The 25,160-nt window shown below is 44.8% G+C and overlaps 1 protein-coding gene across 8 annotated transcripts; it reads right to left on the bottom strand.

Annotated features, from left to right (window-relative positions):
- Nucleotides 1–966: 966 nt before the first annotated feature.
- Nucleotides 967–24,917, bottom strand: GCNT1 (glucosaminyl (N-acetyl) transferase 1). Of its 8 annotated transcripts, none has more exons than XM_048504791.1 (3): nt 24,805–24,890; nt 3,899–3,978; nt 967–3,230 (listed from the first exon to the last, which is right to left on the bottom strand). In XM_048504791.1, the coding sequence occupies exon 3, from the start codon at nt 3,123–3,125 to the stop codon at nt 1,845–1,847; it is 1,281 nt and encodes a 426-aa protein (XP_048360748.1). In that variant the 5' UTR covers nt 3,126–3,230; nt 3,899–3,978; nt 24,805–24,890; the 3' UTR covers nt 967–1,844. The 8 variants fall into 8 exon arrangements, with proteins under 8 accessions (XP_048360748.1, XP_048360751.1, XP_048360750.1 ...); XM_048504794.1 differs by having other exon boundaries at nt 3,899–3,973; nt 24,805–24,889; XM_048504793.1 differs by lacking the exon at nt 24,805–24,890 and adding an exon at nt 24,369–24,450.
- Nucleotides 24,918–25,160: the final 243 nt, after the last annotated feature.

Below are 25,160 nucleotides of genomic sequence, written 5' to 3' on the forward strand. Positions count from 1 at the left end.
GTTTTGGTTTAGAAAAAAGATGACTAAGAGTGAGGGTGGGGGAAACACATGACAGAGGTTTATAAAATTATGCATGTGATGGAGAGGTGGCAAAAGGTGATAAGACAGATTTATGGAGGATAGGTCTATCAGTGGCTACTAACCACAGTGACTGAAGGGAACCTCCACTTTCAGAGGCAGTCAGCCTCTGAATACCAGTACCAGTAGGCAACACCAGGGGAAGGCCTCAGCCTCTATGCCTTGTTGTTGGACCTCCAGATGAACTGGTAAGCCACGAGACAGGACGTTGGACCACCGGTCTGACCCAGCAGGCCTCTTCTTCTGTTCTTATATACATTTCTCTTAGCTTCATGGGAAACATGGAGAATATGTACATCTACAGCAACATATTAACTCGGCCTTGTCATACCTTATCCCTGTTCAAGCTGCTCCTTAGAATCTTTGGAAGTGATCTTTAATCAGGCAGAGGTACATCTGAAACAGAAATTCTGAGTGCCAATGTAATCTTTGGATCAATATCATTTCCAACTGTAATCACATCTACTGAGAACTCAAACTACACTACCCAGAGAAATCAAAAGTCAACCAAATTGAACTTGTTCTTTACTGACAAGAAGCTTTAAAAAACAATCAATTCAGCAGTAAAGTTAAACTAATTCTGTTGCCTGTTTGCTTCAGCTGACACACTAAATCAGCTTCATGTTGATTTCCTGCTTACAGAAAAGAGAAGTATTCCTTCCACTGCATGAGAAATCTTTTTGGGGTGTTTTACGATGGTTGGGGGAAAAACACATTTTGAAATGCAGGCAACAAAGGCAACCTGGCTTACCCTCACACAGAATCTAGGGAGAAAATTTGTCTGAAGCATATCAGCTATCAGTTTATATGACAATCCTGGCAAGAAAAGAGGTTTTATATTGTTTATAATTTGTTTGTTAGCATTGTTAGCATTTAATGCACCAGCAGTTGAAGGAAACTGTTTATTGTTATGCGTTTTCAACAGTCAAAGACTAGTACTGCTAAGGCAGAATCTCACTCCAGTCAATGGAAGAAAACCTCTGAAAAGAATATGATGTAGCATACAAATGTCATAATGCAATATATAATGAATTATTTGTACTAACAACATTCCCTGAGAAAAATTTATTTGGCAGACTACTTGGGTCTCCTCTGAAACAGCTGCAAACTTTGATTCAGAAGACAGTCTATACATACAGTTTATCCTTCAATGAACGATACACAAAAGGGTTTGGGGTGGTGGTGGTTAAAGTAGACTAAATATGACTGTTTGTACTGGTAGTGAAATCCATCAAATAGAATATTCAGAAATATTTAAGTATCTCTGCATCTAAATTAATTAGGCAAAACAGAAATGTAGAACTGTCTGATAGATCTGTGGCTTTTGGTCTTTTGTCCTTTCTTATTTATTACCAAGTTTTGCTAGACATTACCTGAGGTTCTCTCTTGTGACTTTTCAATTGAGTATCGATATTTTACATTATGAAAACAAATGTCTTGGCAACATTAGGGTGAAGATTATATGGATATCAAATATGATTAAGGCAAACTAAGTGACTGGTTAATAACATGTTAACCTTGCAACCTTGAGGCTTACATTCTGCTACAGTGGAGTAATGGAGATAGGAATCGTTAGGGGAGAGTAGACTGTCAACGGGAAGCACGTGAAACAGCAACAGCAAGTAACTACCTTTTGTATTCTTTGAAAAAAACCCATCCAGGTGAAAAGGCAGGCACACTTTACTGTTATCAATGAACAGCTAATATGTTCTTTTTGATCTCATTTCTCAGAGGGAGAGGACTCATACCATGAAAAACTTAACATGTTAATGTCTGTGTTGATACAGAGCTTTGTTCCTTAAATGCTCTTCCAAGCACTGGACTGCAAAGGGATCAGTGTCAATGTCAAACTTGTTGGCAAAAAAGTGGTGTTTTTGCAACATCCAATTCAAGTCTCCAACTCCAAACACACACACAGAACGTACATGAATCCCATTACAGGGTGGATATGGGGCACCCTTAGATACATCTCCCTCAAAGTAATGCCACTTGACAAATCTGGCAAGAGCATTCATATCAGAGACATCATATTTTTCACTAGCAGAAACAGCACCAGGCACTTCTGGGATTCGTTGGATAGTAGCCCACAAATACTCATCAGGACTGTAAGTGTCTTTAGCCCATTCTATGAAAGCAAGGATTTTGCTGTTTTCTAATACATATTCGACAAACCTCCTACTTATAACAAAGTAGGCACTGCCAGAGAAGATGGGTGTACTGATAGGTGGGTGTTGTTTGTCTATTCCCATATTCTTTACTTTACCATCAACAATTTCATAATGCTTCTTCCATCGGATTTCCTTGTATGAAGGCATCTTCTCTGTTTCCAAGCTGTTTTCACCCTTGAGAGCTTTTAGCTTCTCTACTATTTCCTGATTGGTCTTGATTGGAAAATCCATACCACAAAGGTTGATCAAATATTTCCAGTTTGTACTCCTCCTGTAGAGATCTTTCATGCAGTTGAGGTCTGCTTGCACTCTGCTCCATGAAGCATACACTACACTCTCCAACTGACTAGCAATGAAGACATTGTCAAAACATGAAGCAATCCCCTTCACTGCAGCCAAGAAAGATTCTGGGGACTTCTTATCCACATGAATGCAGTAGTAGTTTTGGGGAGCATATATAGATCTCAGAAGTTTATCAAGCATAGTAATTTTGTGATAAACCACAATTGAGTATGCAAGTGGAAATTCCTCTTCTTCTTTGCTCAGAGGTTCCATAATATATTTTCGTCTCTTTATAAAAGAGGCACAATTAGTTGTCATGTTAATATAATCATTTGTTGTTAGTTTAGGGCTTTTCCTAAAAGACACAGTTAACAATTCCAGCTTTACTTTCTGAATTTCCTCTGGATCACCCTGTAATATCTTGGAACAGTTTACATTATAGTTGGGGTATTCACCTACAAGATCCAGATTCTCATGATGCAGATAATCTGGTTTCTGATGAATTTTGATAAGGGACAAAGCCCCTGCTGTAAAAACTAACACCACAAGGAACTTGAAGCGTAGGATATGACAGTGACGAAGTTTCCTTCTCAGCATTTCAGAGAATGTTAAGAACCTTCAGGTATCAAAGTAACTTTCTCTGGAACGACCACACATATAACTTTAGAGGCTTCAGTCTGCATTTCTCAGTAGATGGTTATTCTGAAAATGAAAACAAAGTACATGCAGATTTAGAGAATAGATGTGCATTTCATCTGTTATTTTCAACCTCAGAATTATAATCACTATTACTTTAAAAAATTGAAGCCAATTTTGGCAGTGAATTGCAGTTTAAAACATTAATTCGCTAATTTAGTCTGTCAGTGTTTACATTCCAATCCAGGGCCTAGGTTTTTCATGAAGCCACTTTATGCTGGAAACTTGTAAAAATAATTATTCAAGGGGCAAGCCATTCATACACATCCAGTAGTTTATGACATTAACTGTCACACGAATACCAGCTTACTTTGATTTACAAAGTATTTACTAACTTTAAGGATGGGCAATTTTTTTAAAAAAAACATAAGGTTCTGCCCACGGGTTTGAATCTTTTAGTTACCTATGTAAGGGATTCATCAAATTAGAATTAGTTTGTATTGTCAAAGGCTTTCACAGCTGGAATCAACTGGCTGTAGAGAATTTTCTGGGGTGTGTGGCCCAGTCTGGTAGCTTAAGCTCCTAACATTTTGCCTGCAGCTATGGCTGGAATCTTCAGAGGCATGTCACAGTAAAAAGGTATGTCATACTTGTTGGGAGAACCACACCTGGTGCGTGTGTTTCCCTTGCAAAAGTAGCAGAGAGGCACAGAGGCTGAACACAGGGAAGCTTACCTGTGCTCACATGCGTGGCTGAACTTGCTAGAGAGAACTTCAGACACAAAAGAAAGTCAGAGTTGTTTGTAGTTTCTAATCTAATAAAAAGAGTATTTATTAGTGAACTCCATTCTGGATAGAAAGATGGAGAGACAGGTTCACTAACTAATCTATTTTAGCTGGATGGAGGCAGATGCTCGAGGCATGCATCCTCTCCCTAGGCATGGTGAAAGGAAGATGGAGAAGTTCTGAGAAGAAGGTAGAAGCAAGGGAGGAAGTCCCTAAGAGTATCAGTCTACATCAAAGGGATAGAGTCAGCATGATAGAGTAAAGGTGACAAATTCCTAAGTCCCTATCTAGCCACTAGCTCGCTAGTAAAAAAACCCTCTGTAGGATGAGGCAGGAAACAACATAAAGTCCCTTTCTTCCAACAATACTGAGCCATAGAGAGAAAGACATCATACCATGATATGCTTCTGTCACACTTGTCAACTGCAGTTTTTCTAATTATTTAAAACATGTATTAAGCATGCTTAATACATGTAACAATCTGCTGGCCAGTTATTCAGAGGCACTCCTTTGGTAACTTAAACATACTCTGACTCATAAGGGTAATTGCTATAACATAAATCATTGTGAGCTAACTCTCTGGACAGACAACAAGGTGGCAACATTGAGTTCTATGCTATCTTTCAGAGTCCTGGCATCCTTATCTCTAAACTATATATAACTATTCCCAACTATTATATAAAACCCTGTAACTGAACCATGGATTGCCAAAAAACAAATAAATGCATTCTTTATCGAATCAAGCCTGAACTGTTTCCAGTTGCTAAAATGGCTAAACTGTGACTATCGTCCTTGGATTACATTATGATAAGACAAGACTCACTGGAAAAGGCATTAATGCTAGGAAAAGTTGAAGGCAGCAGGAAAAGAGGAATACCTAACCTGAGATTGACTCTATAAAGGAAGCCACAGCCCTCAGTCTGCAAGACCCAAGCAAGGCTGTTAATGGTAAGGCATTTTGGAGGATACTAATTCAAACTGTTCCCATGAGTTGGAAGCAGGGGCATACTGCCCTGGGGAGAGCAGGAGCCAACCTGCAGGGATGCGGGAAGTGGGGCTTCATGATGGGGGGCGCATGGGTGCCCAGAGGAGGTGTGGTCCCCAGGCGCCATTTTCCCCCAATATGCCTCTGGTTGGAAGCAATTTGATAGCAGTTAACAGACACACTCTACTGATGCCTTCATGTAATGGCGACACAACACCATTTTCCCTTAAAATTTTTGATCACATTAGTTACTGATGCATGCAAAACAGGCATAAAATAAAACTTCACACAATGGCCCAACCAGCTACAATTGGGAAGAGCGCAACAGCATCATACTGCCTGAGTGCCACAGCAACTAATTTAAGGAGACATCCTACCTCTGGTACTGGAATAATGTTATATAATGTTATACATAAATTGTTTTCCATGAACCTATTTTGTGCTACCAACAGCGAAATCCAGAGGCTGTGGCAGCCAGGAATGGCACTACTGCCTTGCTACAGTAGTCTCCAGAGAGCTTCACACAAGAAGACAGGAAACACCAGAGAGATTCCCACTGCCAAAAACAGACTTGCACCACCCTTTCAGGTGGCACGGAGGCCTGCACCAGAGGCTTTTCCAGGCCAAAAGCTCGGAAATGCTCCTAACTTGCCCCCAGGCACACCAGCATACTCCTTTAGGCAGCAAGCTATTCGGGGCAGACGCTGGGGAGCTGCCCAGTGCCCACCTGCCTCTAGGTTTACCCTCCCTGCGTAGATGCCACTTATGCCAGCGGGGTGGCCAAATATGCTGGTGCAGTCCTGTGATGGTTCCAGGAGCCACCCCTCCCCCACAACTGCACCAGACTGGGCTGTTAAGACCAAATGGGGTGCAATATTAGAAACAACAAATGGTATCCTATACTGGATCCAAAAGTGAAAGGAAACCAGGTGGCGCACCAATAAACAAAATGTGCATCAGATTGCAAAGGTGGGTTACAAGCTTGCACAAGTTATATTACTCAGGCAAAAGGATAACTCCCATGAGTGACAATTGTAGCCCAATGACTGATGGCACAAAGAACAACAGTTCTTGTTTAATTCATAGTAAGGAAGTGATCATCAAACATTTATTTGGGTAACAGAAACACACCAACATCTTCATATATAGCCTGACCGAAGTTTTTTGCTCTGATTTTTCAAGATCTATTTAATACAGTGCTTAGCTTTTGTCCATACTTATAATGCAGCATGACCAGCAATGTAAGTTTAATATTAATTTCTGCTAAGTAAGGGAATTAAAAACTAAAGAGATGGTAAAGTGTTCCTGAAGACCTCATTTTAAAGCAGTGCTTCATCAGTGAGGCATTCAAAGAGGATGCTGGGAGAAAAAACCTTTTGCCTTTTTTATCCAGTCACTCAATAGGACTGTAATGATCTTCTTAACATGGAGACTGTCAAGGACAGCATAAGGACAAAGCAGTGAATATAGTCTAACTCTGTGCACTCCAGTATCTGCAGTATTGGGAGAGCTGCACACAAATTTCCTTTTCAATGTATCTTGACCTCTTATATAGCCAAGTAATGTATGTTACAGGACTGAATGTCCACAATGAACCTACTTTTCCTCTCATCCGTAACATAAAAAGGAGATTTCTACGCACATTGCTTCAACATCACATGGTGAGCATTGTGGTTGTGTCATTTGCATGTGGAATTATTTAAAAGTGTACTTATACCTTGAAATACATCAGGGAAACTACCCTTCTGGTAGTTTTCTGGTAGACTGTTAGCAGAGCTAGGGGAGTAAATCAGTTGCAGAGCCACATTCCATACAGGTTACTGCTAGAGTTATACCAAGGGCAAAACAAATGAGGAACTTGCCTCCAGCGCACAAAGCATATCATGACTAAAGTAAACATTGTTTTATTATTACTGTCATTATTTATGCATTTTACCTTTTTACCAAAATAATTATTATAAAAGTATACGGGACATTGAGCACAAATTTAATCAATTATGGCTCTGTTTACTGAAACAACAATTTAGCAAGAAACACTGACTTGCTCTAGGTTTTCCAGCAGCAAAGACTTTTTTAGGATATATTACTAGCAAGCAAAAGCAAGAGAAAGGAAAATAAATGAGGCCACAAACACAAAGGGGTGCTACATTCTAGCAATGTCTCGTATACAAACAAGAAGAGAAAAAAATCCTGCAGAAAATAGCAAGCTCTAGATAGACTGCAAGAATACCATCTTTCCAAAATGGGCGTCTCCTTATATGTCTGCAGAATGCTATTCTTAAACTTTTTTCCAAAAAGTATAAACACACTCTCTCGCTCCTCACCCCCCCTCTCTTCTCATTCATCTTCAGTTCATTAGTTCCTTGCTTTCTTTGCTCTAATCTGTTCAGTGTCCTGACTACTGGACCTGACTGCTCTGCCAACAATGCTTCCTGAGGGGTGCAATTTCATAGCTGAACCATACTCATCCCCAATCCTTCTTTGTGGACATGCAACTGCCAATTGAATTGCTGTCCATGCACACAATTAAGCATCTGCCAGTGCATGTCAAACTTCTCTCTCCTGCAATATTTTCAGGGCAACATATTCCCTGCTTCTCTTACAAATGCAATGCTGTCCAGTGCTTAGAAAATACATCTCAGTAACAAAGACGGACTATGGCTTAATAGTGTATATCCAGTAGGCATATATCCAGTAGGCAAAAGGTTCCAGATGCAACCTTTGGCATTTCTTTCTAAAGCATCTGCAGCAGTGGTTCCCACGTCTTAGTGGTGTAAGGCAACTTCATAAGGTTATGTGAAATGAGACATTTGCACAAATCATAAGAAAGCCAGTCCTAAAATGTGATTCCCCACTTATTATTAACAAGATCTAGCTGTAGTCTCTATGATTGTCATGGCACTTGAAAGGCACTCAGCACAAGAGGTCAGCAATCGCTTATCTCCCAATTCTGAAGAAACTTATCCATTATGTGAAACTGAAGGTGTGGGAACATAGTCTCAGGCTGCTCTAGATAGATCCAGACTGTGTAAAGAGCACAAGGCTCCTTCCTACACTACTACTATTCCTGTGTTTGGGATGGGTTAGTGTTGGCATGTGAAGAAGTCTCTCTGGGAACTCCACCCACAGTTTGGGCCTTCTGCCACTGCCTGCTTGGGAAAAAGCCGGGCTCCAGCAGCTTCCATGCCAAGAAGATTCCATCAGTACAAATGCAGAGATGGATTCTTGTTGGATTTGAGAGATTACCAGGAAGACTACACTTGTTATGCATCTTATGCTAGTTGCTTTTGTTCTCCAACCAAAGGTATGAAATTGGATTAATGGAGCTGGGGAAGGTAGGTCACTTAATACTCTGAGAGGCAAGTTATATTGAACTGGAACTTGGCAGCATGCACTCTGCCCTGATTAAGAAGATCACAGAGATAACGCCTGAGCAGGAATTGTCCAATAACTTTTTAGATCCATTATGCTTCATACCCATGTATTTGGATTCTTTAATAAACCTTATATGATTAACTGTAACTTAGCTGCCTCTGAACTTGAGTTTCCCTTGCCTATTAAATGTCAAAAATCACTGGTGTCTTTTAAAATTATTGCTAGAAGTTCTCTTTGTAAGAGGTGATCCTGAGGATTCTCAGAGACATCAATAACTGCTTTGGCAGTACAGGTGTAAATCATAAGGCTCTGCAGCCTTATTGTACCAAGAAGTGAAATACTTGCACATTGTGCATCAGGGACAGAAAGTTAGGAGAATTTATGTTCATCTGATTGAGGAGGTCCTGACCTGAATAGCCCAGGCTAGCCCAGTCTTGTCAGTTTCAGAAGCTAAGCAGGGTCGACTCTGGTTAGTATTTGGATGGCAGACCACCAAGGAATACCAGGCTTACTATGCAGAGGAAGACAACGGCAAACTACGTCTGAATGTCTCTGGCCTTGAATACACTGCAGGATCATCATAATTCAGCTGTGACTTGAAGATCAGACAAAACAAACAAACAAACAAACAAACAAAGACTGAGGTGCAACACAACTTTAAGTGTGTATGTATGTGTGAAAAATCAGAAATGATGCTCACCGATATGGGCTGGGGGAAAATTGACCATTTCAGGTCATCAGTCTCAAACTCCTGATTTAGAGTTATAATAATCCTACTTGAGTGATTTCCTAGGGATTAGGCTGTCTTTCAGAGTCAGAAATCCCACTTTATGTGACTGTTTTTAAAAGGGAGTGACTACTGAGTACCAAGAAAAGATAGATGAAAACAGAAATTATATTTCTGCATTGTCTCCCCACTACGTGTAAATCATTTTTAGGTATCTGCCCATTTTTTAAAGCATATGGGTATGCCTGTTGCCTTCCCCAGAGGGCAGTGCAGTTGGGGGGGGGGCAGAGCCCTTCAGTGGCCTGTCAGTTTCCTGACAAGAGTCTCGTTCCCCAGATGAGCTCCACCTCACTCTTCCCCCACAGTGAGTGGGCAGCCAGCTGCCCCTGGGAAGCTCTGGCCATGTGCAGTGGTCAGACTGGCAATGGCAGCCCTGTGCCTGGCCCAGACATGTGCTGAGACCCCCACCAGCTGGGAACAATGAGGTCCAGGGATGGGGTCACTGCTTGCCCAGCAATCTCAGACCATGCACAGAACACCCCGCCCCTGCATACATCTGGCAGGGTGGAACTGGAGGCACTCGCCAGGCATGGATGCTCCGGGCCACTGGCCTCTTTGCCCCCCGTGCCACTGCTCTTGCCATGGTTGGTGAGTGCGTGCTGGGTTGGTTGGGCATGTGGGAAAGGCCTTGCTGGCCAGGGAGGGGAGTGGGCAGACGGGTTCAGGTCCTCTTCTTCCTCCTCCTCCTCCTCCTGGGAACTGCCTGGCCCACGCTCTTGTGCCTGGACTCTGCAGAAGGGCTGGACTCAGGAGGGAAGGAGGAGAGCTGTGGGGGGCAATTTTCCACCCTTCGTGACCCAAATGGCCTGCACACAGGACATGTGACCCCACATGTCCCTGTGCGCTCTATGCCTCTGCCGTGAACCTCCACAATGGCCAGACAGGGCACAGAGAACTGCATCAGCACTCCTGAGTCCCCTGGCTTTGCTGGTGTAACTGAGGACAGGATGAGAGAGTGATAAGGTGGGGAAGAAGAAAGAAAAAGAAAGGAAGTGATGTCGTAGGGAACAAAAATGGAGAATGATAGAGTAGATGGTAGAGAGAGTGCTAGGAATGGGGGAGAGATTAAGAGAAGGGATGGGAGGGTAGAGGATGAGTGATGGGCATCAAAGTAGCTGGAGAGGGGAAGAAACAAGGGTGACTGTCCCCTTCCCATAAGTTTCTTGTAGGTCCCCACTTGTACTTACTGAAACTAATAGTCTGTTGCAGTTTTATCTTAACTTACCAAACGGTGCTCATGATGCTTGGTCTAATGTAGCAAGGGCAGTTTTTTTAAAAATACTTCCACTTGTCAAATATTGTTCAAAATTATATTGTTCAAAATTATACACAGATGTAAGAGATTGGCCATTTATTTAGTAACTTTTTACTGTGCCCTTAACCTCTACATTTAACAGTATTCCCTCCTGTAGGGATGGAGCCCGCAAACCCCGCAGAACCGTAGATAGAGCGCTTGAAATGCGGTGCCAGCTACGGCCTTCTGGGCGCACACGCTCCCCCACCCCCCTGTTCCCCCGTGAGTCACAGGTCATGAGATGCCTGACTCATGGTCACCAGGTGTCCCAGACAAAGGGACAAAGGGGCTCTTGCCCCCAGGTGTGGATTAGACCCAGACGCGGACGCTTCCTCCTGCACGTAGCAGCCCTATGAGATCATGCATCACATGATGATCTCCCGTTCTCCCGCTCTCCCGCCTATCCGTCCCTTTTACACGCCCCTAATGAAACCCTAATAAAAGGTGCGGGGGACTGGCACAGAGCAGAGTTGCCAGGATCACGGGATCCCGCGCTTCCTGCTACTGGCTCTCTCCACCAGATGAAATCTCCGCGTCTCGTCTCTTCCTTGTGACCTCGCGGGCATGACTTCAAGCTGGTGCCAGAAACCTGGGAATCTCCGAACCTCCACCCTGCCTACCGTCGCCTGGGAAAGGGCTTCTCGGTACCGACCGTCCGCTGGATCGGCGCATCCTTGGACCCGCGTTCTAGGACACTCTCTCGTCTGACGAACCACCGGTAAGTATGGGAGCTTGCAAAAGCACGGCTTATGACAAGCACGTTAGCGAGCTGAAAGCGCTAACGAAAAGCGGCAGAGTCCCAGTAAAGAGAAGGGATCTGCGCGAATTGGTCGGGGAGATTGATAAGCAATGTCCATGGTACCCAGAGAGGGGGACATTCAATCTTAAGGACTGGGAAAACATCGGGCGCACTCTGCACAGAGAGCCTCGCGCGCCGATGTCGCTGCTACTGACGTGGAGGCAATGTTATGTCGCCATCAGCCTGCAGGTCCATGGTTTCTCTGCCATGGATCTCCCTCCTTTCGATCTTTCACCTACAATTTCAAGCCCGGAATTTTCTCTATCCACTAAACAGGACTCCTGTCCTCCTCCCGTTTCACTTGCTTCCTTGCCTCATTCAAACTCTCCCGTTCGCACTCTCGCGGCCCTGCCGCCTCCTCCTTTTGCTCCGCCTTCTGCTCTGCTTCCCCCTCCCGTTTCCGAAGCCACCACACCTCCGTCAACGCCACGTAATGGCGCGAGTTTCAAAACTCTGGCAGAGCGTATTAACCACAATCTGCAGAGGAAGGAAACCCTGATGGAAGACGATGCCGACCTCCTCGCCACCATGCCTCCGTCCGTGCCACAGAATGGTGCGAATTTCAAAACCTCCGCAAAGCGCATAGCCACTGATTTGCAGCGGAAAGAAATGCCGACGGAAGAAAATGCCAACATTCTGGCACTATGCCCAGTCCATCTCACTAACCAAGAGGCAGTGGCGTAGCTAGGGAAAATTGAGCCCGGGACAAAATCTGAGTTTTGCGCCCCCCCCCCCGGCATATGGGCAGTGCCCCTCCCCCTTCCCCACCATGACCAAACACCATCACATTATAGAACATGCCCCAACACATGAATCTGAACACACCCAGTGCTCCCTAGTTTAAACAACATTGAAAGTGATGCTATTTTTGAAGGGGGGGATCCACCCTGAAACAGCATCACTTTTAATGTTGTTTAAACTAGAGAGCCCAGATTCTTCTTTTAAATTCACCTTAAAGATAAACTCTGGGCTCTCTAGTTTAAACAACATTGAAAGTGATGCTGTTTCAGGGTAGATTTCCCACCCATCCACCCCAAACAGCACCATTGTCAAAGTTGGTTGTTGTGGGTTTTCTAAGCTGCATCCGGCTGTGGTCTGGTAGATCTTGTGGCTGGTATCTTCAGAGGTGTATCACAGAGAGAAGTCTGTTATACACTGTGTCCAGACTTCTCTTATAACAGACTTCTCCCTGTGATACACCTCTGAAGATGCCAGCCACAGAGGCAGGTGAAACATTAGGAACAAGATCTACCAGACCATGGCCACACAGCCTGTAAAACCCACAACAATCAGTTGAATCTGGTTGTGAAAGCCTTCAACAATACTTTCAATGTTTTTTTTTTAATCTAGGGAGCCCAGATTCTCCCTTTAAATCCACTCCAAAGGGGGTGGATTTAAAGAAAATTTGAGGGTGAATGTCAGGGGAGCAATGTTTAAGCTAACAGTACCAAAATTTTAGGCTATCTTTAGGAGACTATCCTGATTATACCACCCAGGCTTGGTGAAGGTTGGTTCAGGGGGTCCAAAGTTATGGACCCCCAAAAGGGTAGCCCAATCTACCATTATCTCCCATTGGAAACAATGGGGATGGAGCACTCCTTTTTGGGGGTCCAGAACTTTGGACCCCCTGAACCAACCTTCACCAAACCTGTAGACAGAAAGAGACTATCCTTCTGATACCACCTAGGTTTAGTGAAGTTTGATTCAGAGGGTCCAAAGTTATGGACCCTCAAAATGATAGCCCCATCTGCTATTAGTTCCCATTGGAAACAATGGAGGATGGGGTCACCCCCTTTGGGGGTCCATATCTTTGGACCCCCTGAACCAAACTTCACCAAACTTGGCTGATATCATCAGGAGAGTCACCTGACGATAGCCTGAAATTTTGGTGCCACTAGCCTAAAAACTGTGCCTCCTGCAGACCAAAATTGGAAAAAACAGTAAAAAATACAGAAAGCTTCAAACGAACCTGCAATTTTTCCGCCCACCACAAGGTGGCGCCCGGGGCGCTTGTCCCCGGATGTCCCCATGGTAGCTACGCCTGTGCCAAGAGGACTGCCATTTTGAAACCTCCATAAAACGTCCCATAACCAATCTACAGGGCAAGGAGGCATGGGAAAGGAAAGATACTCGCACAATGGCCTTAAGCCTGGAATCCTTCATAAAGAAGAAGCCCCCTTGGGACCCAGGGGGGAATGCTCAGTGCCTCAGCTCCTCCATGCAAAACCCAGATCGGATGGCCTCTAAGCATGTGCAAAGCCCTAAGCTCAAAGTTCCCAGTACCAGAAAAATCGTCAGTACCTCAGGAAGAGCAGGATCCCAGCCTGCAAGGGAACTGCCCTGCAAGGTCCAGAGGATAAGCTTCCCAAACCCAGGTGTAGCCATTCTCATAGTAATCCAACATGTGCGTGCCTCTAAAGACCAGAATGAGCCGGTTCGGAATCAAGCTCATAGAGAACAAAGGCTTGCACGATTCCCGCGTCCACCCCCACCTAAACCTTCTTTTATCACAGCAAAGGAGTCGACGGCCCCTCCCCCCTGGGAGGGGGGGAAGGGAAGCCTGAATGTTTCAGCTCATGTCGTTTCCTCCTAGATATGTCTCCCATTGTGTGCTCAATAAAAATGATTCAGTTTGGATACACCTCCTACAGAGCTAGGAGAAAAGACTAACCACACTTCCTTTTCAGCTTGCTTATTAAGCTCACTGGATGCCTGAAAAAGGATCTTGAGTCAAAATTGCAAACCTCCTCATTTTATTATGTATGCTTATGTATGTTCTGTGTGTCTTGCCCCCTTTAAAGAGACCCCTAAAGTTTTCCCCTCATGAGAGGGGCTCTTCCATTGCTTCTGAGCTGTACTCAAATACAAATACAATACCTTTAATGGCATATACTGAGCTGTACTCTTGTGCTTAAATCTAAAATTCTCCTCCTTTTGATTATGTGTGCCTATGCCTTGAAAGGTTTCACCCATTATGGTATCAGCCTTTAAAGGGGCACAGTGCTTCCTAGGATGCCAGTGGAATCTGCTTCAAGCCACCTCCATCTTGATTTAAACCCTCAAAGTTCTTCTTCAAGCTTTTCCTTGAGAACCTTTTTCTTTTGTCTATCTGAGCCTACACTGCCGCATTGGCGTAGCACAGGTTTATATGTGAAACCAGAATTACTTCCGTGCTCCCACATTTCCGGCTGAGTGCCATCTGGCCAGTCACAGTACCTAGGGGCTCTCTCAGCCCCACCTATCTCACACAGTCTCCACTGTGAAGATAGGAAGCGAACTCCAACCAGCTAGAGTCTCCTTACAGGAGGGGAAGGTAGGGTTAACTTCCAAACCCTTCCCCCTTTCCCTTTTCTTCTGCTCACCTCCTCCTTCTCTTGAATGGGCTGACACACCCCACCTCTAGATCTAGGATTTGATAAAGGGTTTCTTGCAAACCTCTCTCAAGTTGCTCGTGTGATCAAACCTTAAGCCCAGGAATTGTTTCTCTGCATTTTTTTCCTTCTATATCCTCTCTATGTGTTGCCTCTATTAAGATATGTTCATAATTGTGAATTGTTTAAGTTGCTTTTCAAAAAACCCACACTTTAGACGGTGATTGGGATTGCTTCGCAAACAAGCACCCGATCTGGGTATGACCTTTCCTCATTCCCTCTCCACCTTTGTGTTATGTGTTCCTAATGCTTTGAATATTGCAAGCTGATCACTGGAATGGGCCAACCGCATCTTTAAGGAGATCTTGGCCAAACAAACTAAAGAAAGGGGAGTAGTGCCCCCCCCATCAACCCAATCAAGGTCTCATCCAGCAGACCATATCCAAAGCACTATTCTCTATTAATCATTCAAAATTGCTCGCCCCCCCGCCCCACTCAGGGCTCAGGTCCTCTATTGTCATCTACTAACTCAGCCAGCGCGCAAACCCCATGGGGGAAAAGCGTTGCTTGTTTTTCTCTTCCATACAGGAGTCCAGCTCGCCATGCCAGGCCAGCCCCATCCCGGAGATGGAGCGGGCCTCCCTGGAGGATCCGACCCAGCCGCCCTGTTGAGAGGGCCCGATTGCCCCCCAGCCTGGGCCGAGATGGGAGGGATCTCTCTGGAGCCAGCACACCTATTCTTCCACGGAGATCGCAGCCCGCACTGGGCCCCCCCCCAGGGGGTAACGGCAGCCTGGGCCAGCTATGGCTCAGAGTTTGATGCTGTGTGTCGCTGCTCCTCATCTACAGTCGCCATTCTCTCTCCCTCTCTGCCGCCCCCTGGCTGAAGTTTGGAGTTGCAGCCAGGAACATTCCTGATAGGTTAACCTTTGGAACTCTCCGCTGTTTCAGCCACTTGATTGTTATCGGAACATGCCTTCTCCCGCAGCTTCGCTCGTGGGAGTCACTGAACTTGCAATGCTAAAGATTATCAGTAGCTCTCCCTACGCTCTTGAGAAATCCATGGACTCTAACACCATTGCTCTGTAGCTTTGGTAGTCAACAGCAAGAGCCATGCATTGGACTATTATGCAACCACGGGCTGCCCCCCTTCCCTTCATCACCTAGCTTATGTATTGTTTAGATATGCTTATTGTTTCCATTTATATGATGCCCTTTGGAGCCGACCTCCAAAGGAATTATCGAGTACTGTAACCCAACTGATCGATGAAAGTTATTGCATGCCTTGATTTTAGAAGTTATGTTATTTGTTGTTGTTACATCCTGGCTCATCTTTCCACTGGGACTCCCTGCTGCCTCAGCCGCCTTGCCATCGTCCTGCCTCAGGCTCCGCCCTGGAAGCCCAGGCATCGCCACCGCTCTGCCCTTCCCCTCGACCCCTCTCGCCGGAGCGACGTGGCTGCCCTTCCCGAGGCAGAGTATGTTTCCCTCATGACTTCCCCTGTGGGAATCCCCGGACTTGTTTCCTGTAACGCCAAGACTATCGGCCGTCTGGCCTGCGCCCTTACGAAGTCCATCAACTCCACCTCGACTGCTTTGGATGCTCTGGCCTCCGAGCAGCAAGAGCTTCGTCAAGCGACCTTAGATGATCATGCCGCTACCAACTGCTTGTTATTGTTGATTCATATGACAGTGCGTGAGTTGCCAGATACTGTACTGCTGTTCATTTCTGCATTGATTTGATTGTATGCCTTATCGTTGGAGCCTTTTCTATGCAATTTATTTCTAGCCTTGTTAATAATGTATGTAAGAAGCCCTTTGACATTCCTCTACGCAGGAACCAAGTTCTCCTGCTGCACAAACAACTCGGTCAGCTTGAGAGGGTTCCTGGGGAGGCAAGCGTTCCCCTAAATTGTCCCAACCGATTCGGCTCCCGTTCTAAAACGTTAGAAACGGGGAGATGTAGGGATGGAGCCCACAAACCCAGCAGAACCGTAGATAGAGCGCTTGGAATGCCGGTGCCAGCTACGGCCTTCTGGGCGCACACGCTCCCCCACCCCCCTGTTCCCCCGTGAGTCACAGGTCATGAGATGCCTGACTCATGGTCACCAGGTGTCCCAGACAAAGGGACAAAGGGGCTCTCGCCCCCAGGTGTGGATTAGACCCAGATGCGGACGCTTCCTCCTGCACGTAGCAGCCCTATGAGATCATGCATCACATGATGATCTCCCGTTCTCCCGCTCTCCCGCTCTCCCGCCTATCCGTCCTTTTTACACGCCCCTAATGAAACCCTAATAAAAGGTGCGGGGGACTGGCGCAGGGCAGAGTTGCCAGGATCACGGGATCCCGCGCTTCCTGCTACTGGCTCTCTCCACCAGATGAAATCTCCGCATCTCGTCTCTTCCTTGTGACCTCGCGGGCATGACTTCACCTCCGAGACATCTTACATTAAAGATATTGTCTCCCATGGACTGTAGTCTGTTTCTTCCTTTTCTAGAAATCTTCACTGCGGTTTTTTTTTTCTGCTGTCACCACTACATGCTGGTGCTTCAAATCTTCAAAGTTCACTGGGGCCATTTCACCACTGAGAAATTAAAGCCAGATACAACCAGGTTTCAAAAGGAACGACACCTTTTCATCGTGATTTCACCCTCCCCACTGCAGCGTGTGTGTGTTGACATCGCTGTCTATCACAGTTTCAAATAGTGCAGCACTCCCCATGATCACGCAATCGAATGCGCGATCTGCTTAGCAGCTCTTTCTTCCAAACCTGATTGGCTGTTGCGTTGCATTGGGGCGGGATTTTTAAAAACTTTTTTTTGCGCAGCTACGTCACTGTAGAACTGTAGCCAAGGACGTCGGTAAGGGGGGTTCTGTGTTCAAACCCCCATTACATGTCAGAAGCTCTGCCCCTCCCCTCCCTCATCCCCCCACCCCCTGCCCCCCACCGGCTGGGAGTCCAGTTGGCAGCCAGCAGTCCCTTCTTCCCTCTCCTCTGGGAAGAAAAGACTGCCATCCCCAGCCTTGGAGAGCTGCTTTTATAATCACTGAGACTGGGGGTGGCACTTGGGAGGCATGGTCACACCCCCACCTGCCCCTGGGGTGTTGTCACACCTCCCAAGCCCTGCCCCTGGCCTCAGTGCTTATAAAACCAGCTCTCCGAGGCTGGGGAAGGCAGTCTCTTCTCCCAGGAGGGGAGGGAAGAAGGGACTGTTAGCTGCCGGCTGGGCTCCCAGCCAATGGGGGGAAGGGAGCAGAGCTTGGGGAGGTATGACCATGCCCCAGGGGTGGGTGGGGGTGTGGCCATGGCCCCAAACCCACCCCATAAAAATCTATAGCTACGTCACTGATGGTAGCTGTTTTTCGTGTTAAGCTATGTTTATGCGCAGCTTGGCACTCTTTACTCACGCAGCTGCACTGGCACGAAAGTCTAATTTTAGTTTACAGTTGGCACAGAAATCACATTCCACGCAGCCACGTTTCAACATAGCCTCCGCCGGTGCAAAACAAAAAAAAGGGCTGCGTGCACAGCCCACTCCTCTCTGATTGGCTGGAAGGCTCCACATCACTCCCAACAGTGGGAAAACAAACCTACATTCAACCCCTGAACCTCCCCACCGATCTGGCTTCGGCGTGTTTTTGTTAAAAAGCTGCACTTCCATGCAGGTTCTTTAAAAACACGTGATAAGGGGGAGAGGGAGTACCGGAACCGGGATAAATTCATGTTCGACAGTTAAGCAGTGGGGAGTTCTTGTTGAAACCTGGATGTTTTGCGTATCATGCGATTAATTGACCATGGGGAATCAACCTGGGTGACTTTGCGCCAATCACACAGTCTAAATTTCCTGGGATGATCAAAACCTAATGAACCCAAGAATAGGTTGTACAAACAAGGCAATTCCCTCCCATCTTAGCATCAGAAAGACATCGCCCTCTTTTATCTCTATACTACAAAGCATATAGGATTCATTTCATTATAGAATATCCCACTGGAAGAAGTTTGCCAGTCACACAGAAGATTGGTTTTACTCAAATGATTTGTGATTTGTGATATTCACATATATACCATAAACTGCAAAGAACTGCAGCATGTTGAGCAAGTATACTTAATTATTATTTATATTTTATACCCCCATTTTTTTTGTCCTCATAAGGGCACCAAGGTGGCTTATGCAATGGAGGGAAGTAGAAAGGGAGATGGCCCTTGCCAAGCTGGAAAAGATTTGGGGATAAAATAAGTCAGGAGTATGAATGCTTAGCAGAGGCGAAGCAAGGGTGAACTGCGCCCAGGGTGTGCACACACCCTGTGCCCCTGCCACTGTGCCATCTGCCCCTGCCCCGCAATGTCCCCAGAATGCCATGCCCCCTCCATTGCTCTGCCCGGGCTGTCATGCCCTACCTGGCTCCGTTGGCGCTATGCCACTGATGCTTAGCATAAAGGTTAAAGTGAGGTAGGAGAGGAATTTTTAAAATTAACGGCTGACAAAAGTAAAATGTTTTAAACACAAAGAAGCTTCACACTATAAAAGGAGTAATTCAAAAGCATAAGCCATCTGTAAAGACTGTGAAAGGATAAAATGGCAACCATTCATGGAAAGCTTCCACAGAAGGTAGAGCAAATATTGCCTTATGATGAAGAAGGCACAAAGTAAGAATCAGTACTGCACACCTATGATTAGGCAGGTCTAGTCCTATTTAGGAAAAGATAACCCCATTGAGCACAACAGGACTTCATTCTGAGTAAACATGTGTACTAACAGGATGAGTATGTCTACCACTCAACCTTACCAGCCATTTCTGTATACAGAATTTCTGTATATTTAAGCACTACTATAGCCCTTGCAGCATGCAGCTCCCACACTACCTTTCCATGTGAATATGGAGATCTTCCCACATCTCACTGACACCACACAACATAGGCATTTTGCTGTAAAACATGTACAAGAAATTTGGTTTTCCTGTGGTAGGTGGAAAAATGCAAGTTTGGAATGCAGATCCATTTAATATAATCATTTTAAATGTATTATTGTTGTTATTATTGTTATGTTTATTCATGTTTACTTATTTTTTATTCTTTAACTTGCTTTTCCTTTCCTATAATTCTTTTTTGATAAAATAAAAATTATTTGGAATAGTCTTCCCTCAGAGATTCACTAGGTGCCTACCCTTTAGGGGTTTAGGCACATGGCAAAGATCTTTCCTTTCGCCCAGGCATTCGGCTAGCCTCCCTGAAAAGCTCTACACAGCTGCTGGTGTGCAACTGGGTGCAGGTGAGTGGGATTAACTTTCATGTTGTTTTTATTGTTTTGTTTTAGTTGTTATAGTTTATTTTTGATGTTTTTATTGTGGTGTCTTATTGCTTTTAGGCTTGTGTAAGCCACCTAGAGACTTTGGTATGAGGTAGAGTATAAATATTTGTAAATAAATAAATATTGTTGAGTGTTCCCTCAGTGGAACAATCCAGTTATGTTAAAATGTAGCTGGTTATCTTTCAAACTCAACATCAATGTAAGAAAGCCATACATTTCAAGTAATGTTTCTAGCCTTATAAAATTGTAATTTTTGAAAAAAGAAATGGGCTATTAACGCAACAGGAGCCAGAACTGCAAGAGGTTTCTGCTCTTTTAACTTCAGTACAGATCAAGAAGAGGAGATTATTGAATAATCCTTCAAGCTGGTGACTGGTAAATGATCAGGCAGCAGGTAAACACATTTGGTTCCAATCTTAATACGGTTTCATGAATCACTAGATCACATCTGACCATGTGAGCTTGGATCAACAGAAACTTATACCTTAGAAAATGTTTTTGGTCTTTAAGGCACTACTGGACTTGAATTTCTGGCTATCCACCTGACTCTGATCAGTATTCATGTTTCTTCTTTCCCTTGAGGCATACAGGGGCTGGGGAAAATTTTCCACAGAACTGTGGCTTCTAACAGCAAAGACAAAAGACCTATTACTTGGGTCACTATGCCATTGGTAGATAAAAAGGATCATATAAAATGAAAACATTTTCTGCAAGATCCAACACCAACAGACCAAGAATAAAAGCTGAATCTTCATACACCAAGAAAAGCTATGGGGAACTCTTATAATAACTGTTGGAAACCAATGGCTGTGCTGTGTTGAGGTTTGTGAACTCTACTAGATCTACAGCTGACTCTAGAAAGCAAAAATCTTGAAATAGGACAAGAAATTGTGGTTACTCTCACAGGTAATGTTTGAAAAGAATATTTGTTTTTTAAATGAAAGAAAAAGTTCACAATAAATTATGTAGCACTGTTTCTAACCAATTCTGCGAGCATTATATCTGTTTCACCTCCATTCACACCTGCAGGTCTGTGTGGTCCTCTTACACAAATGCCATTGAAGAAGACGGTGCTTATAATAATCTCAGGCTTCTAGTTGCCTCTACTCCCTTATTAAAGAAGCTGAAGTTTACTAAACCTGCTTGTGATGGCAAGATAATTACTTCTTACAAATTAAAAAGGAAAAGAAGAGAATTTTAGAAGGAAAAACCAACTAAGAGCAGCCCCAAACAGAAAAGGTCTTTGTGCTATTATACAATACTGTCTTTTGTTCTTAGTGGATTTGAAATCTGTTATCTACAGCCTTATTTAATAGACCTGTTTGGAATAGTACAGAATCCAGAAAGTAACTCATACTGCTCTTTAGAAACCACGAACCCCTCCTACTCTCATTAAACAGACATTCTTTTCAGAACAGCCTAGAAAAGAAGGCAGGGCACCCAGCAAACATTCTGAGCTGACTGTTCCCAACCACTAACCAGGGTAAGGTTAACATTTTGGCTTCAAGGCTGGGGTAGAGAGGCTGGGGTAGAGAGAGATTGCAATAATATGAAGGAGATTCTTGAAGATAGCCAAAATTCAGTAACCCCCTACCCCCCACTTTAAAGAGTATTTGCTACTATTAGGATAGCCAACATACTGGAGGAAAAAAATGTCCTGCCTCTTTCCTAAAGACTTCATAATGTAGAAATGGAGAGCTGAAGCTTTTCATGGCATGGAGATAAATGCTGTCACCTGGTAAATAGCATTCTATTAACTTTCTATTAAAGGAACAGGACATTTTTTTCTTCCAGGTTGTTGACAACCCTAGTTGTAACCATGTTTAGCATTAAATTGCACAAAAATATGAAATTTCAGAGCATTGGTATGGTAACTTTGATGCTTCAAAAAACGTGTATGGTGTTATTAACTTGGGGCAGATACCCTTACTTTTTAAAAAGGTTTACTGTCATGCATACCTAGTACACAAACCCTCTTGGTAAACGTTTTGTATGTGTTATGAATTGTTATCTTGCCATTAATGTACATGATGCCTGAACAGTATTCTGCCTCCAAACGTTCAACAAATCCAATGAGTGAAAGGGATGAGGGCCGTTGCACTTTAATCCCCATTCCCAATAAAGCTTTAAAGCATAAGCCAAAACCTAATAGAGATACGGTGGATTTGGGGAAAGGATGTGAAAGTAGGGAGAGGCTTTGTCACAGGCATGCTTGAAAAAGAAGTTGTACACAACAAGGGAGACAGAGATATAATGTTGAGTTAGATGAAGAAGAGTGAATCAGAGGAACAAGTCTGCCAGAGGCATAAAGACATGTGGTCAGAAACCTATGGGGAGGGTTGCAGGGACTGTACCCTCTGATTAGCATACCTTGAGGTATGATACATGCAGGACATGATAATAATTCAGTATAGAATAATGTATCTATCTAACTTTGCAAAGGTCTAGTATTTTGGACACAATTCTATAAAAAATTAAAGAGAGAGAGAAGTTCTGTTCTAAAATGATCTAAAAGTTTTTATGAGTTAAGAGGTCTAACCTGTCCATGGGCCAATAAGTACCAAAGATTGAAAGGAAATATCCACTACTGCATCAGATTTATTTATTGGCAAGATTTGTATCCCACCTTTCTCCCAGAAGTAAATAATCAAAACTACATTCAGAAGTATGCTAAAATGTATTGTGTTTGAATACAGTGTTACTTTTCAAGTTACATTACTTTTCTACAAGCTAAAATGGAAAAAAAGTAGCCAGTTCTCCTGCAGTAAGCTTACTTTATGCAGAAACCAAATATTCTTAGATAGTTCAGTTATTGTTCTGCACTCAGGTATCATATATAAATCCAACTTCATTAGTGGCATAAACATCAATTACTAAATGCAGGACTGCACTTGTGCAGTGTGTAATCTTTGATCTGATGTGCAATAAAAGCTATTAGGAGCTCTTCACAGACTTGCCATAAATAGAGGGAATCAGTCAGAACACATATAGACATTTGAACAAAGTAGTTACCACCACATTAGTACCAATGTTGACATTCAATGCCCTGAACAAATCAATTGTATGCAACTTCTAGTGCATAAAGAGATTCTAAAAAAATGAAAACTAACTCACATTCTCCTGAAAAAACTCAAATTCCATTAGGTTGTGGTTGCCGGCTTTACAGGGAGGGCAGGATATAAATATGAAAATTAAATAAATACAGTAAAGTGCAGTTTTTAAAAAAGCCTTTTTCCTACCTTCACTCAGTGTACTTTGTGTCTTAGTTGCCATCAAATTCAGAAACTAACATGATACTGACGGTTGCCAAGATCATATCACAACTTCAATAATAACATCTCAGGTGTGGCAACTGGCACTCCACTCAATACCTGTTGCAGCGTCACCTGCATTGGTCTGGCCAGCTCAAAGGTACAAAATGCCAAGTTACATTTTGTGATTTATAACAATGAATCTTTGTTTGCCAGAGATGCAAATCTTTTTGCTTTTGATAAAAGTAGCATATTTCTGCTGACAAGCTGCTATAGATCTTAGGTATACAAGAGTTAACACTGTGCTATTTTTAATGCTGAATATGTTCAAGAACAAGTATTTTTAGTCGTGATATAATTACCCCTCCCGATAATTTTTTATATCTGAACTGTCATCTACATAGGCCAAGTTTTAGAAACTCTCCCACTTAGTGCACTCTGGCAAACTGCTTTAAAACAACTATCTCCTAAAGAGAAATGGGAAGTTCTTGCTGTATCTACTGGAAAACGGAAAAGGGGGAGGGGACACCCCCCCAAAAAACACCACCACAGTACCAAGAAAGGAACCTACGATCACACACAAAAATCTCTCTTTCTCCTTCCAAGGCGATTGTGCCAGATGGGTACCCGAGTAGTTTGTGATCGAAAAACAAAACGGCAAGAGTCCAGGGGCATCCTGCAGCCTAACAAAGCCTACCTCAGCATAAGCGAGGTCTAATTCATGGGACCTTATCCCGGAATAGGTTTTAAGGTGTTGCTCCGCTTCTGTTTCATCCTCCTTAAGAGGGGCCGGCTGACGCTGCCTTTCTATGGCTCTCCACTAAAGACCGAGCCAGGAGCAGGTAAAGCGAGGATGTTATGCAGCAGTAAAGAGCGAGAGAGGGCTTGCCCAGGGCATGACGGGTAGACATTCCCCTCCCTCCCCCCACCCCCAGCATGGCTTCGGCGGTGGGTCTTGGGAGTCTCAAGAAGCCGGCGCGTAACGTGGCTGCGGGGTCTCCTCCACCTTTGCATTAAACCAGGACCGCTTAGAGTTGCCCTCTAGCGGAAGCCGTCTCTGGGCAGGAAAGCGTCAAGTTCCGAGCCCGGCAGAACCGGGACGATGCCCCCAAGTCCACCGGACTCCATGATCAGCAGGCTGCGAAGTCACCTCAAAGGTTTAAGGGACAGACCCAAGCTGGGTCCTGGCGGGGCGAAACGAGAGACCAGGATGAAGTAGCGAGTGAGAAAAGAGCGGGGAGTCCTTACCTGTAGCCCCCCCCCCCCCAGCAGGAGCGTGGAAAAGCGCCGCACGGACACAACGGAGCTGCTTTTACTACTCAGTGGCAGAGGCGTGGAGTTCATCTTGCCTCGCCCGCTCCACCCCACCCTGGAACTCGCCTCTTGGCCGGCCCCCCTCTGCGAGCCGCTTTCTTCGTGGCTGAGCCAGAGAAAGGCTTCCCCTCCCCATAGGAGCCTATAGTTTCCTGTCTACCTATGGCCTTTGCTTCCGTCCTTCTCTCCAGACCGGACGGCAGACATCTCATGCAAGACAGGAAACAGCCATTCCCACCCCCGGCCGCCACTGATCACCACAGCTTGTCTTCCCCATCGCTCAGGCTGCAGACTCATCCCTTAGGAGTAAACCCACTGGTGGGATTCAATTAATTTAGCTACCGGTTCACCCCCTCCCCGCCCCACTTACCTGGCTGCGGCGCAGGACCATGGCTCGCCCAGCCGGGGTCTTTTCCTGGGCCTCCGGCTCAGGCTCGCGGCTGGACGGCGCCGGCGAGATCCTCCAGCAGGGGAGGGAAGGGGCTTCCCGGCTGCACGGCCGGGAGACCTTTCCCCTGCTGGGGATCGTGCCAGAGAGTTCCTTCAGTGGGGGAGAAATTGACTTTTTTTTCCATATGAGGTGGTTGGGTCGGATCTGGGTGGATAAGAGGACAAGCAGGGGTATATCTACAGGAAATAGCACCCAGGTCAAAAATTGAAATTGCACCAGCCCTAAACATCCTGGCTTTGCAAGAGAAAGGGGAGCTAGAAGGGTGCTTGTGACAT

The sequence above is a fragment of the Sphaerodactylus townsendi genome, linkage group LG07 (assembly GCF_021028975.2).
Source record: "Sphaerodactylus townsendi isolate TG3544 linkage group LG07, MPM_Stown_v2.3, whole genome shotgun sequence".
Taxonomy (NCBI): domain Eukaryota; kingdom Metazoa; phylum Chordata; class Lepidosauria; order Squamata; family Sphaerodactylidae; genus Sphaerodactylus; species Sphaerodactylus townsendi.

Bases quoted from the DNA above. Each gene is read 5' to 3' on its own strand.
- GCNT1 (XM_048504797.1), bottom strand. From the start codon at position 3,125: ATGCTGAGAAGGAAACTTCGTCACTGTCATATCCTACGCTTCAAGTTC.